General features: G+C 41.3%; 1 protein-coding gene across 2 annotated transcripts in view; it reads right to left on the reverse strand.

Annotated features, from left to right (window-relative positions):
- Positions 1-464: 464 nt before the first annotated feature.
- Positions 465-14970, reverse strand: part of LOC306992939 (NXPE family member 3-like) — a 35605-nt gene continuing 21099 nt past the window's right edge. Inside the window, exons 7-8 of one of the 2 annotated variants that reach the window (XM_079602273.1) lie at positions 7459-7799; positions 465-646 (exon numbers count right to left, since the gene is read on the reverse strand). In XM_079602273.1, the coding sequence (XP_079458399.1) occupies positions 581-646; positions 7459-7799 (407 nt within the window). In that variant the 3' untranslated portion in view covers positions 465-580. Of the gene's footprint in view, positions 647-4618; positions 6530-7458; positions 7800-14970 lie in introns of those variants that run through there. The other variant, XM_079602272.1, reaches the window with a different exon arrangement.

Below are 14970 nucleotides of genomic sequence, written 5' to 3' on the forward strand. Positions count from 1 at the left end.
AGTTGCTGGTTTTGTTGTCAGCTGGTGTAAGGGTGGGTGGGTTGGTGGTTCTATTGGGTTCTCTGGTTGTCTCCTTTTTTCTTTTTTTCTTTTTTCTCTCTCTGTTTTCTTTTACCTTTGTTTTACATGTTTTCCCTCCCTGATTTATATTCCAACCAACTGACTCTGGGTGGGGATCTTAACTGCTGTTTAGACCTCTTTCTAGATCGCTCCTCATCTATGTATGGTGCGCAGTCTAAATCCAGAAAGATTATTCAGCTATTTATGGAGCAATATGCGTTTTCTGATTTGTGGCGCTTTTTTAACTCCAACACAAAACAGTTTTCTTTTTTGTCACCCGTTCATCGTTCTTTCTCTCGACTTTTTTCTGGTTGATAATAATTTGCATCAACTGGCTAGCTCATGTATATACTGTTGTGGCAAAAATTCATCAAACAAACATCACTGCGTAAGAGACACTCAGTCAAATTATAAAAAGAGAAGTATTTATTCTTGCAAGAATAGGAGCAGTCTAATACACAGTTGTTACCCTGTGCAGAAGAGTGACACACCCCCAGACAGACTGAACCACCTTTTTATCCTAGCTCTTCCAAGGTCTTCTTCCCCCAGAGCCATCCTCCCAGTAGTTCCCTGTTCTCACACCGTACTGCAAATGACAAAAACATGACATTCCTTTGCAATCTACTAAGAGTCAATGAAAAATAAAACAAGTCAATGAAACATAAAATCTTGCCATAACAATACAATACTATAGTTATTTCAGACCATGCTGCTGTTACATTCGACCTGGCTTTACCAGGCCTTTCAATGTCCCGGTCTCCTTGACGTTTTAACTCCTTAATGCCCAAAGATTCTGATTTCATAGCGGTTATGAACGATGGGATTGACCTTTTAATTTCCACAAATATTACTCCGGACATTTCAGCTAAGACAATTTGGAAGGCATGTAAGGGTTATTTAAGGGGAGAAATTATTTCATATTCAGCTTATAAGAGAAAAGTGATGAATGAAAGGAGAGCTAATCTTTTTAATACTTTGACAGACCTACAGTCTATGTTAATTCTCAAAGCTCCGATCTCTTTGTTAAGCTTCTCACGGCGAAGACAGAGTTTGATCTACTTGCTACAAATGAGGCAACTGAAACTCTGCACAAGACTCGTTGCAATTACTATGAATTCGGTGATAAATCGAGTAAATTGCTTGCCCATCAGTTGCTGCCTCGCATCTCATTACTCAAATCTCCACCTCAATTGGGTCTTCAGTTCATCCACTTACTATTAATGACGAGTTCAGAAACTTCTACGCCTCCTTATATACCTCGGAAAACATTGCCGAAGAGGCTCAATTCGATAACTTTTTCAGTTCCCTAAATATGCCTTGTATTGATCTCGATATTTCCTCAAATTTAGTAGCCCCTCTTACTTTAGATGAAATTAAGGCTGCTCTTAGTCTAATGCAGAATGGTAAATGCCCGGGGCCTGATGGCTTTCCTGCTGAATTTTTAAAGACATTCTCTGACAAATTATCACCTCTTTTGCTTAATATGTTTAATGAGTCTTACAGCTCAGGTATCCTCCCTCACTCTTTATGGCAGGCTATTATTTGTCTTATTCTCAAGAAAGATAAAGATCATTCTCAGTGTAGTAATTATTGCCCCATCTCCTTACTTTGTTCAGATGTGAAATTATTAGCTAAAGTCCTAGCGAGGCGTCTGGAGACGGCTCTTCCGACCATCATTTCTCCAGACCAAACAGGGTTCATTAAAAACAGGCACTCTTTTCATAATATTAGACGCCTTTTGAATATTCTTTACTCTTCTTTGAATGAATGAATCTCCAGAATTAGTTATTTCCATGGATGCTGAAAAGGCATTTGATAGAGTTGAGTGGCATTATTTGTTTTACACACTGAGGAAATTTGGTTTTCCCGACCAATTTATAGCTTGGATTAGGCTCTTATATATGTCAACCTTGGCCTGTGTACGAACAAACAATAACTATTCTGAGTATTTCTTTTTTGGTCGCGGGACTAGACAAGGCTGTCCACTTTCCCCCCTGCTGTTTGCTATAGCTATTGTAGCCTTTGGCAATTGCTCTTAGATCTAGCGCGATGGCTGGCATACAAAGGGGAGGGTTGGCACATGAGCTATCCTTATATGCGGATGCTCTTCTGTTATATGTGTCCGACCCAGCCACCTCCATTCCTGTGGTGCTGAATTTGATAAAAGATTTTGGCCTAATTTCAGGCTATAAATTAAATCTGAACAAAAGTGAATTAATGCCCATCAACACGTCTGCTTTGGACTATCCATTAGCATCCCTGCCTTTCAAAAATTCTTCTCAGAGTTTTAGATATCTGGTCATAAATGTGACAAAAAGCTTTTCAGATCTATTTGATCAGAATTTTCCCCCTTTGCTTAATCACCTTGTACAGGATTTAAATAGTTGGTCTCTCCTTCCTATATCCCTTATTGGCAGAGTTAATTGTATTAAGATGAGCGTGCTCCCTACATTTTTTATATTTATTTTAGTGCATTCATATTCATATTCATACTTTTTTGTTGCACTTGATAGCTCTATTTCTAAGTTTCTCTGGAATAAAAAAAAACTCCAAAGCTCAGGAAAGAAATTCTGCAGAAGACAAGACAATTGGTTGGCCTGGCTCTTCCAAATTTTTTATGTACTATTGGGCAGCGAATATATGCTCCACCCTTTACTGGTTCCATTCAAGTAACTTCGTCAATTCCCCATCCTGGCTTCACATTGAGAATGCATAGTGTACTTCCTCTTCCTTGGCTGCTCTTTAAATCTAGGGTAGGTAGGATTTATATAAAAACTTTTTACCAAATTTGATTAAACTTTCTATATATATCAATGCATAATTAAAATGTAAGTACTCTGATAAAAAGAGTATAAAAATCGAGTGACTCTAGACCGTTTAATCTTCATTAAACACAGCTCATTATTTCCATTCGGGACGAATCACAGGATTGGCTTGCGCGACTGTCACTCTCCGTCGCCATGACTACCGCCGCTATTACTGGCTCTGCCCACGTGCGCGCAGTCGCGCACCCGTTTTTAGGTGGGAGTGAATGGAATTAATGAGCTGTGTTTATTGAAGATTAAATACACTAGAGCCACTCGGTTTTTTATACTCTCTATTTCAGAGTACTTGCATTTTAATTATGCATTGGTATATAAAGACAGTTTAAACAAATTTGAAAAAAAAAGTTTTTTTTAGACAATTCTGACCTACCCTACCTTTAATGCCTCCCATATACAATGTCCCCGATTATATATTCAAATAATATAATTGTAAAAAACAGTCTTAAAATCTGGACCCAATTTTTGCGCCATTTTGGTCTTCATGATACCCCCTTGTTATCCCCAATACATTCTAACCCTTCGTTTCACCCCTCCACTTTGGATTGTGCATATGTATCCTGGAGAGACCTTGGATTGGTTTCTATTGCAGTCCTTTATATTGATAGTGTTTTTGCCTCTTTTGATCAGTTGACCTCCCAATTTAATATTCCCAAATACCATTTTTTCAGATATTTACAAATTCGGGACTTTGTACGTAAAAAAATGGTTAACTTTCCAAATGCCCCTCCCCCTTCAGATCTGGACACCATTCTGAGTGTGGATCCATGTACTAAAGGGTCAATTTGTAAATTAGTGAATATAATTGTTAATTTGCAATTGGGATAATTGAATACAATAAGCACACACAGAATCAAGGAAACTGAGGCTACGTTTACACGTGGCCGGTTATTTTCATAAACGGACATTTCACCCTCTCCGTTTTCAGAAAAGTGTTCGTTTACACGAACCCGTGTATATGCCGTCAAGAGCATGCCAAACCTATAGGTGGCAGTGTAACGAGAAGCTCAAGCCCACGTTAGCCAATCAGAATCCCGAAAATATAGGTCGCACTTTTGACGCAGTGCAAGTTCTGTCGCATACTGTGACGTCGACTGCCTAAAACTCTGTTTTTTTCATTTACATGCAAACGTGCAAACGGAGTTTTTCAAAATCTCCACTCTGGCCGGAGTTTTTAGAAAGAATCGTTTTCAGAGGAGAATTCTCCGTTTGCGTGTAAACGAGGGGCACAACCGAAGGGAAATGTCTCCGTTTTTCTAAATAACCATGTACGTGTAAACGGGGCCTGAATGAAATAAAACAAAGTCCAAACACACAGAAACATGAATGAAATAAAACAAAGTCCAAACACACAGAAACATGACAAAAACAAAACCTGGTCATCACAACATCGGTACTGACATCAACGGGGAGACATGGAAAGTAGTTTTGAACAGGGTTTACTCCTCCTCTCTTTGCGCACGTCATAGACTTATACAGTGCAAGGTGGTTCATAGAGCACACTGGACCAATACCAGGTTAGCTCGCATTAACCCCTCTATTGACACGGAGTGTGACCGTTGTCATTCAGGTTCAGCCACTTTAATTCATATGTTCTGGTCCTGCCCTGCCCTGTCTTCCTTTTGGAGGCTAATTTTTGTCTCATTGTCAGCCATAACCTCTGTGGGAATACCACTTTGTCCAATTATTGGTTTATTTGGAGTTTTCCAGCCTGGCCATTCTTTGCCTTCTTATTTCTCAGACTTTGTAGCTTTTTTAACTCTTTTGGCTAGACGGTTAATTCTATTGAATTGGAAGAGCCCTGACCCTCCATCTCACACTCGCTGGGTTAGAGATGTTCTTTATTTCATGAAATTAGAGAAAATTAGGTACTCTCTTCTCCGACCTAGCTCTATTTTTGTCAAGATTTGGCAACCCCTTCGTGAACATGTCCAAACCCTCCAGCTTGACCCTGCTCTCTGTGTTTGATTTTGGACCCTATTCTCTGACCCCAAGCTCACCAATCAATCTCCAGCCTAGATGATACTACTTCTGTATTGTCTGGTCATTATATAATTGGGTTTACTTTATGCAGGATTGTATTGGATTGCACTCGTAAGTTTTTTTACTTTTCTTTTTCTTGTGGGACTTCGGTGTGTCTATTTACTGTAACATAGGCCTATTTTAGTGTCTCTTTGTCTCCTATTGTTTTGTAATGTATCTTAAAATGTATTAATAAATCATAAAAAAAAGATAAAAAAAAGAATACTGTTTCAGGTTCTAAGTAATTTCTGAAGAATTATCTAATAATTCTTCATTAATTACTAATAAGTTGCCTATATTTTCACTTTAGAATACCGTTTCAGGTTATAAGTAGCCTCATTCCTGGATAATTATCTAATAAATCTGTATTAATTACTAATGGGTTCCCTATATTTTCACTTTAGAATAGTGTTTCAGGTTCTAAGTAATTCCTGAATAATTATCTAATAATTCTTTATTAATTACTAATAAGTTCCCTATATTTTCACTTTAGAATACTGTTTCAGGTTATAAGTAGCCTAATTCCTGGATAAATATTCGATAATTCTTTATTAATTACTAATGGGTTCCCGATATTTTCACTTTAGAATAGTGTTTCAGGTTATAAATAATTCCTGAAGAATTATCTAATAATTCTTTATTAATTACTAATAAGTTCCCTATATTTTCAGTTTCCCTCAGTCACTGCCGCAAATACATGAATTTAATCAATGGCATTCTATAATAAGGAAAACAGACACACACAGTACTGTATATAAAATATTACAACTAATCTGAGGTTAGTTTTGTATGACTGTTCATTAGTTAGTTCTTAGTTTTTTTTCTTGAACCTTAATTAGTAGATACTTAGTAGTTCTTCAGGAGGTATGACAGAATTAATTAGTTATTGATTAACTAACTGTTACTTAACACAATCATAAAATTCTATTACATGATTAGTTAACACAATTCCTTAGTAGTTAACAGTAGTAAAGAAGTAGTTAATTAAGAATTACCTACTAGTTCTTCAATAACTCCTTATTAGTTATGCAGTAAGTAAGATACAGTCTAAAGCGTTACCTATCTTTCTAGTACAATTCATGGTAGACCTAACACTTTATTTTACAGTGTCTGTGACGTTACATCTATAGTAATTAATATAAACTGTGCATAATTACATGCCACTAACCGTAAACCAAACACTAACCCTCAAGTACATTTAGTTATTTATTATAACTCAGTGCTTAAATGTATAATTAAACTGTAATGCGGACACCTTAAACTAAGTGTGAAATAACATAAAAAGTGTAACCCGATTCATTAAAAAAGTTGTAGATATTACATTATGCATTATTCATAAGGGTATTTGTAAACATTTTGTTTATGTTTGTTGGTATGTACATTGTAGATGATGATGATGAAGATGAAGAACGGTTGTGTCTGATGAATCAGGCAGGACAGAGATATGAGAGCACCATGTCAATTTCATTAGCAATGATAACAGGACCTGGGTGAACATTTTCAAGTAGATAGTGACAGGACGTCATCTGCCAGACATCGAAGTAGATTACTCCATCAATATCTCGGAACATCTCCTGCATCACTATGTTCATCTGCATTGTATACCAATCACTTTGAAAAATATCCTGTAATAACACGGATCAGAGTCATGATAATAAAAAATAGCCTGCATGCAGGGACCAAAAAGTGGCCCTGGTCTTTCTGGCCCACCACATCATAACACATTGGCACATTAATGTGCAGAATAATTTTTACCACCACTTATAGCATAAAAATACGGTAACACTTTACAATAAGGTTTGTTAGTTAATGTATAAACTAACATGAACTAACCACGAGCAATACATTTATTACTGTATTTGTTAATCTTTGTTAACGTTAGTTAATAGAAATACAGCTGTTCATTGTTTGTTCATGTTAGTTCACAGTGCATGAACTAATGTGCACAAGATTTTAATAAAGTATTAGTAAATGTTGAAATTAACATTAACAAAGATTAATAAATGCTGTATACGTGCAATTCATTATTAGTTCATGTTAACTAATGTAGTTAACTAATGTTAACTAACGAACCTTATTGTACAGTGTTACCAAAAATACATTGCATACGGACATCATTTCAAGTCAAGTCATCTTAAAATCAAAGTCATATTAAGAGACCGCTAAGACGACACCGTTCTCTCTACACAGACTTTAAACGCAAACCTGTGAGAAACACTGATGGCGCTCACGTGCGCATTAAGAATTCATTCTATAGTTATGTGCATTTGAATATATGAGCGCAGGTTTGTAATTCCCTACAAAGCCTTAAACTAATTGTCTGGCCTTAACATTTTTAAACGTAAACGTAAATGATGGCAATTTAAAATTTTGGGTCTTTAAAAGAAGAAAAGTTACATCAAAAATAGTATGAGTGTTGCCTAAATAAACAGATACACATCTTTGAACCCCAGTGTTTCTAGACTTTCAATAAAAATGCAGCAGAACAAATGCACCATATTTTCTCATTGAACATAAAATGTTATCACAAGAAACCTAAAATGAACAATTGTACCTTTAATCCTGCAGTGTTTCCAGACTTGATGATGACAGTAGTTTTTGGTGCACGACTCAACAGTGGAACAACAGACTGACGGATTTTGGCCACTTCATGCACGTAAAATGTTAATGGGTGAAAAGCCCGGTGAGCAAATATTGTAAAGACAACGACTGCATGAGAACCACCAGCTATTTCATCAATATCATTGCCGATATAATGCAAGTCGGTAATGGGCATTTTAGGAAAATGCAAAGGAACACCGTGTGGCCTCCAGTGAACAATGATATTATTTTTCAACTCTACAGCCATCAGGGGTCCACTGCTACGAGGAGTGTGGAGGTCCATTCTTTTTAAGCCTAAACAAGATAAGTGAAAATAATTAATTAATTTTTTTTATCAAATAGCTTTACAAAGTTTTGCTTATTGTTGTACACAGCAGCGCCCTAAAGTATATGGGAACTTGAAGGGTTAGTTCACATTCACACATAAATGAAAATTCTGTCATCATATACTCATCCTCATGTCATTTCAAACCCGTAAGACTTTCAGTCATCTTCGGAAAACAAATAAAGATCTTTTTAATGAAATCTGAGAGATTTCTTTCCCTCCATTGACAGATGCAACTACCACTTTGATGCTTCAAAAAGTTCATAAAGGGAGCATAAAACGAATCCATATGAATAGAGCAGTTTTGTTAAAATTGTCTGAAGAGACATGATCGCTTTATATGGCAAGCATATTGAATTCAGGCTTTTATTTACATTTTTAATGGAAAATAACAAGAACACATTTTTGAAATTTTGCTCATTCTGATTTATTCTGCCAGCACGGTTCACATATTATTAGCTTATTTTTTTTGAAAACATAATCTTTTGTGTTCTATAGAACGAAAGTCATCCAAGTTTCGAACGACATGAGGGTGTGAACGCTGCTGCCAGGATCCTGACTGAGCAAAACCAGAAAATATGAACACATCACACCAGTCCTCAGGTCTTTACACTGGCTCCCAGTCACATTTAGGATTGATTTTAAAGTATTATTACTGGTATATAAATCATTTAATGGCCTAGGTCCTCAATACATTGCAGATATGCTCACTGAATATAAACCCAACAGATCACTCAGATCATTAGGATCACATCAACTAGAAATACCAAGGGTTCACTCAAAGCACGGCGAGTCCGCTTTTAGCTATTATGCCAGCCGCAGCTGGAACCAGCTTCCAGAAGAGATCAGGTGTGCTCCTACAGTAGCCACATTAAAATCCAGACTCAAAACACATCTGTTTAGCTTAGCATTTACTGAATGAGCACTGTGCCACTGTGCGTCCGACTGTTTGCACTGTATTTTATTTTATTTTTTATTCTAAACTGTTTTAATTATTCTTATTTCTTTTGATTATTTTAATTTCTTCTATGTAAAGCACTTTGAATTACCATTGTGTATGAAATGTGCTATATAAATAAACTTGCCTTGCCTTGCCTTGCCTTGCCTTGTGATAACAGAATTTTAATTTTTGGTGAACTAGCCTATTTAACTGATTTATGTGCATGTATCAATGTAATTGCATGATATACAAAATAGCAATATAAAGTAGCATCGGCAATACATATTTGGCATGAGCTTTCCTCAGAACTAACGTCAATTTTAACTAAACTAACTAACTAATGTCACGGTTCGCGAGTTTGCTTGCTCATTCTGTGTGTACTGCGCTGACGAGCAATCAGATCAGTCGCAGGTGTGTCTCGTTTATTAGTCCTACATGTAGGGCTGTGTTAGTCATGTTCAGTGTCAGATCGTTTGGTTTGCTGGTTCCTGTTCTGATCTCTGTTCTGTGCAGTTCTGGTCCTGCTCTCGGTTTGTACGGATCTCCTGGTTTCGTTTCTGCCTGAGCTGGTCTGCCAGTGTTTGAGGATTATCACGGTGCATCACATTTCTCGTCTGCCCTGCTTGGATTCTACGCTGCAGTTCTCGTGTCTCCTAGGACCTGCTTGGTGCCCGTTAACTGCCAGTAATTCTGTCTGTTCTATTTGACTGTTTACAATAAACCTTCATTACGACTCGCTACTGGATCCGTTGTATGCTTCCTGACATAACGATCTGACCACGTTATGGATCCAGCGAGTGTAAACGAACTGAGAGAAGCCCTTCACAATAATAATGCTCGATTTGATCGACAAGACGAACAGATCACGGCTACTGGTCGAGCTATCCAGGCCTTGGTGGCGCAAGTATCTGATTTAACCACGCAGTTGCAACGTCTTAGAGTCGAGCCTGCCCAAGCCCACACTGCACCTAATCCACCACCCGCTGTTCCACCCACGGATAGTCCCGCCTACAATCCGGAGCCCTGTCTGCCTCCTCCTGCTGCCTATGCTGGTGAGCCACATCTATGTTGGTCATTTTTGACAAAATGCTCTTTGTTTTTTGCTCTCCAGCACTCTTCATTTCCCACTGAGGAATCTAAAGTGGCTTTTGTCATTACCCTACTATCTGGACGAGCGGCGCTGTGGGGAACCACCATTTGGGAGCAGGGACATGACTGTTTGGAGTCTTTCCAGACTTTCAGCACCGAACTCAAGAAAGTTTTTGATCGGGCAGTTGCAGGCAAGGAAGCAGCCAGAGTATTAGCATAACCACGTCAGGACCACAGATCGGTTACTGACTATTCCATTGAATTCCGGACGTTGGCTGCGGAGTGTAAGTGGAACAGCGAGGCTCAGTGGGACATGTTTCCGCATGGGTTGGCCGACCGCATCCAAAATGAGATATACACTCTGGAGTTACCGGCAACATTGGATGGACTGATTGACCTAGCTATCAGAGTAGATGCAAGATTACAATGTCGAAGTCTTCTGGTGCAGCGAGGTCAAGTTCCAGACATGGAGGTCCATCCGGTATTCCCTTCAGGTGATGCGGTCGGTTACTCGTTCGATCCGGAACCCATGCAGGTGGGCAGAGCTCGTCTCTCCCGGGAGGAGAAGGAGCGAAGAAGAGCGCATGGACTGTGCTTAACAGTAAAAGCTAACACCCATCAGTAGAACGGAGGTTACTGACGGGTGGCATTTCCTGGGATGAATCCTCTCGAGAAGTGACGCTCCTCCCGGTAAGACTGCAGTGGGCCGCCTCTTATCATCGGTGTGAGGCTCTTGTGGACTCCGGTGCGGAGGGGAGTTTTATGGACCGTGACCTGGCACTTTGTCTAGGAGTACCAATAATTCCCGTCACTCACCCCATCTCGGTTAACGCACTGGGCGGGCAACTCCTGTCATCGGTCACCCACTCCACCGGACCGGTGAGTCTGATCACGTCGGGTAACCACGTCGAGGAGATTCACTTTCTCCTCATTGACTCTGCATTTGCTCCTGTGGTGTTGGCTCACTCTGCACAACCCCCACATAAATTGGCGTCAGAACTCTGTCATGTCTTGGAGTGAGAACTGTCATGCGTCTTGTTTGGTGTCTGCGTGTTCTTCTGTGTTGCTGGATGAGCAGGCAGATCTGTCTAACGTGCCCGGGGAGTACCTCGACCTGAAGGAAGTGTTCATTAAGTGCCGGGCTGCTTCTCTTACTCCGCACCGTCCTTACGACTGTGCTATAGACTTATTGCCAGGTACGTCTCTGCCTAAGGGCAGGTTATACTCTCTTTCCACTCCGGAGAGGGAGGCCATGGAGAAATATATTTCTGATTCTCTGGCAGCCAAACTCATCCGTCCTTCCTCTTCTTCTGCAGGGGCGGGATTCTTCTTTGTGGGCAAGAAGGACGGTTCCCTGCGTCCTTGCATTGATTACCGAGGGCTGAACAACATCACGGTAAAGAATACCTATCCTTTGCCACTGATGTCTTCAGCCTTCGAGAGGTTGCAGGGTGCTACTTTGTTCACAAAGTTGGATCTACGTAACGCCTATCATTTGGTCCGCATCAGGAAGGGGGATGAGTGGAAAACAGCGTTTAATACCCCCAGGGGGCACTTTGAATACTTGGTTATGCCTTTCGGTCTTTCCAACTCCCCCGCGGTTTTCCAGGCACTCGTTAACGACGTGCTGAGACATGATCGATCAGTTCATATATGTTTACCTGAATGACATATTGATTTTTTCTTCGTCTCTCCAGGAACACGTTCAGCACGTCAGACGAGTGTTTCAGAGGCTGTTGGAGAATGGGCTTTTTGTCAAGGCGGAGAAATGCGCTTTTCATGCACAGTCTGTTCCTTTTTTAGGATATATCGTGTCATCTGAGGGGGTGCGCATGGATCCCGACAAGATTCAGGCAGTGGTTAATTGGCCAACTCCAGATTCCTGCAAAGGCCCTGCAGAGGTTTCTGGGCTTTGCCAAATTTTACCGGCGTTTTATTCGCAACTATAGCCAACTAGCCGTGCCTCTGACAGCCTTGACCTCCTCCATGATGACTTTCAGGTGGTCTAGTGCAGCTGAAGTTGCGTTCACCAAACTCAAGGACTGCTTTGTTTCAGCCCCCATTCTTGTCGCCCCTGATTCCTCTCGTCAGTTTGTGGTGGAGGTCGATGCGTCAGAGGTGGGGGTAGGTGCGGTTCTCTCCCAGCGCTCCTCCGTGGACGGCAAGGTTCATCCGTGCGCTTATTATTCTCATCGTTTGTCTTCCGCTGAACGTAACTACGACATTGGTAATAGAGAGTTGTTGGCAGTCAAGTTAGCCTTGGAGGAGTGGCGTCATTGGTTGGAGGGTTCGGGGGTACCTTTCATTGTTTGGACCGACCACAAGAACCTTGAATACATCAGATCCGCTAAACGACTTAACTCTAAGCAGGCTCGGTGGGCACTTTTTTTCGGTCGGTTTGATTTTTCCATTTCCTATTGTCCAGGTTCCAAGAACATCAAATCTGACGCATTGTCCCGCATTTTTGACCAATCTGAACGCCCGGTTTCTCCCGAGTCCATTGTTCCACATAATTGTGTGGTTTCAATGTTGACCTGGGAGATTGAGTCGAAGGTCCGCATGGCCTTAGATGGGGTAGTGCCTCCGCCCGAATGTCCACCAGGTCGTTTATTTGTGCCAGAGAAATTGCGGTCCAACGTCATCCGGTGGGGTCATTGTTCCAAGGTGGCTTGTCATCCAGGAGTCAATCGTACCATTTTTCTCATTAAGCAACGGTTCTGGTGGCAAACTATCGCTCGCGACACTCGTCGTTTTGTATTGGCCTGCTTGGTCTGTGCCAGTTGTAAGTCTTCCACTCGCACTCCTGCTGGGCTCCTTCAACCGTTGTCAGTGCCTTCGAGACCCTGGTCACACATTGCGCTAGATTTCGTGACAGGTCTCCCTGCCTCACAGGGTAACACGGTGGTTTTAACCGTGGTGGACAGGTTCTCGAAGGCTACGCATTTCGTCCCTCTGCCCAAATTACCATCAGCCAGAGAGACAGCGGTTGCTGTCATAGACCACGTGTTTCGTATCCATGGCCTCCCGACAGACGTGGTCTCTGACAGGGGTCCCCAGTTTATATCCAAATTTTGGAGAGAGTTTTGTCGGTTGCTGGGGGCGAATGTCAGTCTTTCTTCTGGGTTTCATCCCCAGAGCAACGGTCAGACAGAGAGGGCCAACCAAGATTTGGAACGAGGGTTGCCATGTTTATTGTCACAGAATCCGTCCTCTTGGGAGTCAACATATCTCATGGGTTGAGTACGCGCATAACTCATTACCAGTGTCGTCCACGGGCCTATCTCAGTTTGAGTGTAGTTTAGGGTACCAGTCACCCATTTTTCCTAATCTGGAATCTGAAGTCGCGGACCCCTCTGCTCACGAATTCGTCCAGGGGTGCAGAGACATCTGGAGAACGGCCACGGAGACCCTTCTCTAGGTGGGTTTGCGTACTAAGGTCCAGGCCGATCGCCACCGGTCGAGACCTCCCCTCTACGTCGCTGGTCAAAAGGTGTGGCTTTCATCCACTGATATTCCTCTCCGCTCCGTTTGTAGAAAATCATCTCCTAAATTCATCGGTCCGTTTACCATCACCAAGATCCTTAGTCCGGTGACGGTCCGCCTCAAACTTCCTCCGGCGTACCGGAGGATTCACCCCGCCTTCCATGTATCTAAAATCAAGCCAGTTTTTCGTTCGACTATTAATCCGCCTGTCCCAGTTCCCCCACCGCCGCAAATCGTAGATGGGGAGCCAGCCTATTCGGTTAATTGTATCCTGGACTCAAGGCGGAGGGGACGTGGATTCCAGTACTTGGTGGACTGGGAGGGTTACGTTCCGGAGGAGAGGAGTTGGGTTCCTGCCCGGGACATATTGGATCATTCCCTTATCGATGCTTACAATCACCAGGTAGGACCCTCTGAGAGCGTCAGGTGACGCTCCTAGGGGGTGGGGTAATGTCACGGTTCGCGGGTTTGCTTGCTCATTCTGTGTGTACTGCGCTGATCTGATTGCCTATCAGCACCAGCTGCGCTGACGAGCAATCAGATCAGTCGCAGGTGTGTCTCGTTTATTAGTCCTATATGTAGGGCTGTGTTAGTCATGTTCAGTGTCAGATCATTGGTTTGCTGGTTCCTGTTCTGATCTCTGTTCTGGTCCTGCTCTCGGTTTGTACGGATCTCCTGGTTTCGTTTCTGCCTGAGCTGGTCTGCCAGTGTTTGAGGATTATCACGGCGCATCACATTTCTCGTCTGCCCTGCTTGGATTCTACACTGCAGTTCTCGTGTCTCCTAGGACCTGCTTGGTGCCCGTTAACTGCCAGTAATTCTGTCTGTTCTATTTGACTGTTTACAATAAACCTTCATTACGACTCGCTACTGGATCCGTTGTATGCTTCCTGACAACTAAAGACATTTTGGTAATAACATTTGTAAGGTTAAAACCTGATAAATGTCTTTAATATGTCTTGATTGAAAAGTGTGTCAATTCATTTGATATTTTATCTAATGCCAAAATATGAATACATCTTTGGATTAGGTGTGTCAGGGTTCTGCCCTGGCTGCGTTGTCTGTGTTGTCTTTGATGTCATTCACCGATCGCTCTGTGCAGAGCCGGTTCAAGTCAAACAAGCCTATTGTCTTTGTTTGTGTTTGCCATGTGCTGCTCTTGTTCCTTGTTTCCCGTTACCATAACCCCTTGTGACATACCTGATACTCATGTGCCGTTCCCTTTAAATTGTGCCTCTTTCCCTCACCTCTTTGCTAGTTTGTTGTATGCGTTCATTGTGTGTACATGCGTTTCTCCCAGATATTGTAAGTCAGTGCTAGATTTAGGTTTCCTTGTTTGATTATTTTCTTTTTGTTAAATTCTAGTTTTTCTTTTGTGTTTTTAGTCTAGTCCTAGTCTTTATTTTCTTTTGTTCTCTAGTTCTAGTTCTCTCAAGTCTTGTTTTTTTTTGGTTTCTCTTGATTTTTATGTCTTGCTAAGTAATATTTCTTTTTCTCTAGTTCCCTGCAAGGTTGCAGTCTTATTTTATTTATTTTTGCTTGTAAGTTTCAGTTACTTAACTATTTATTTAATTTACTTTCCTAGCTACTGTTATTGTTTAGACCATTTTGTTTTCTCTAGTCATAGT

The sequence above is a fragment of the Phoxinus phoxinus genome (assembly GCF_949152265.1).
Source record: "Phoxinus phoxinus genome assembly, chromosome: 24".
In the NCBI taxonomy this organism is placed as follows: domain Eukaryota; kingdom Metazoa; phylum Chordata; class Actinopteri; order Cypriniformes; family Leuciscidae; genus Phoxinus; species Phoxinus phoxinus.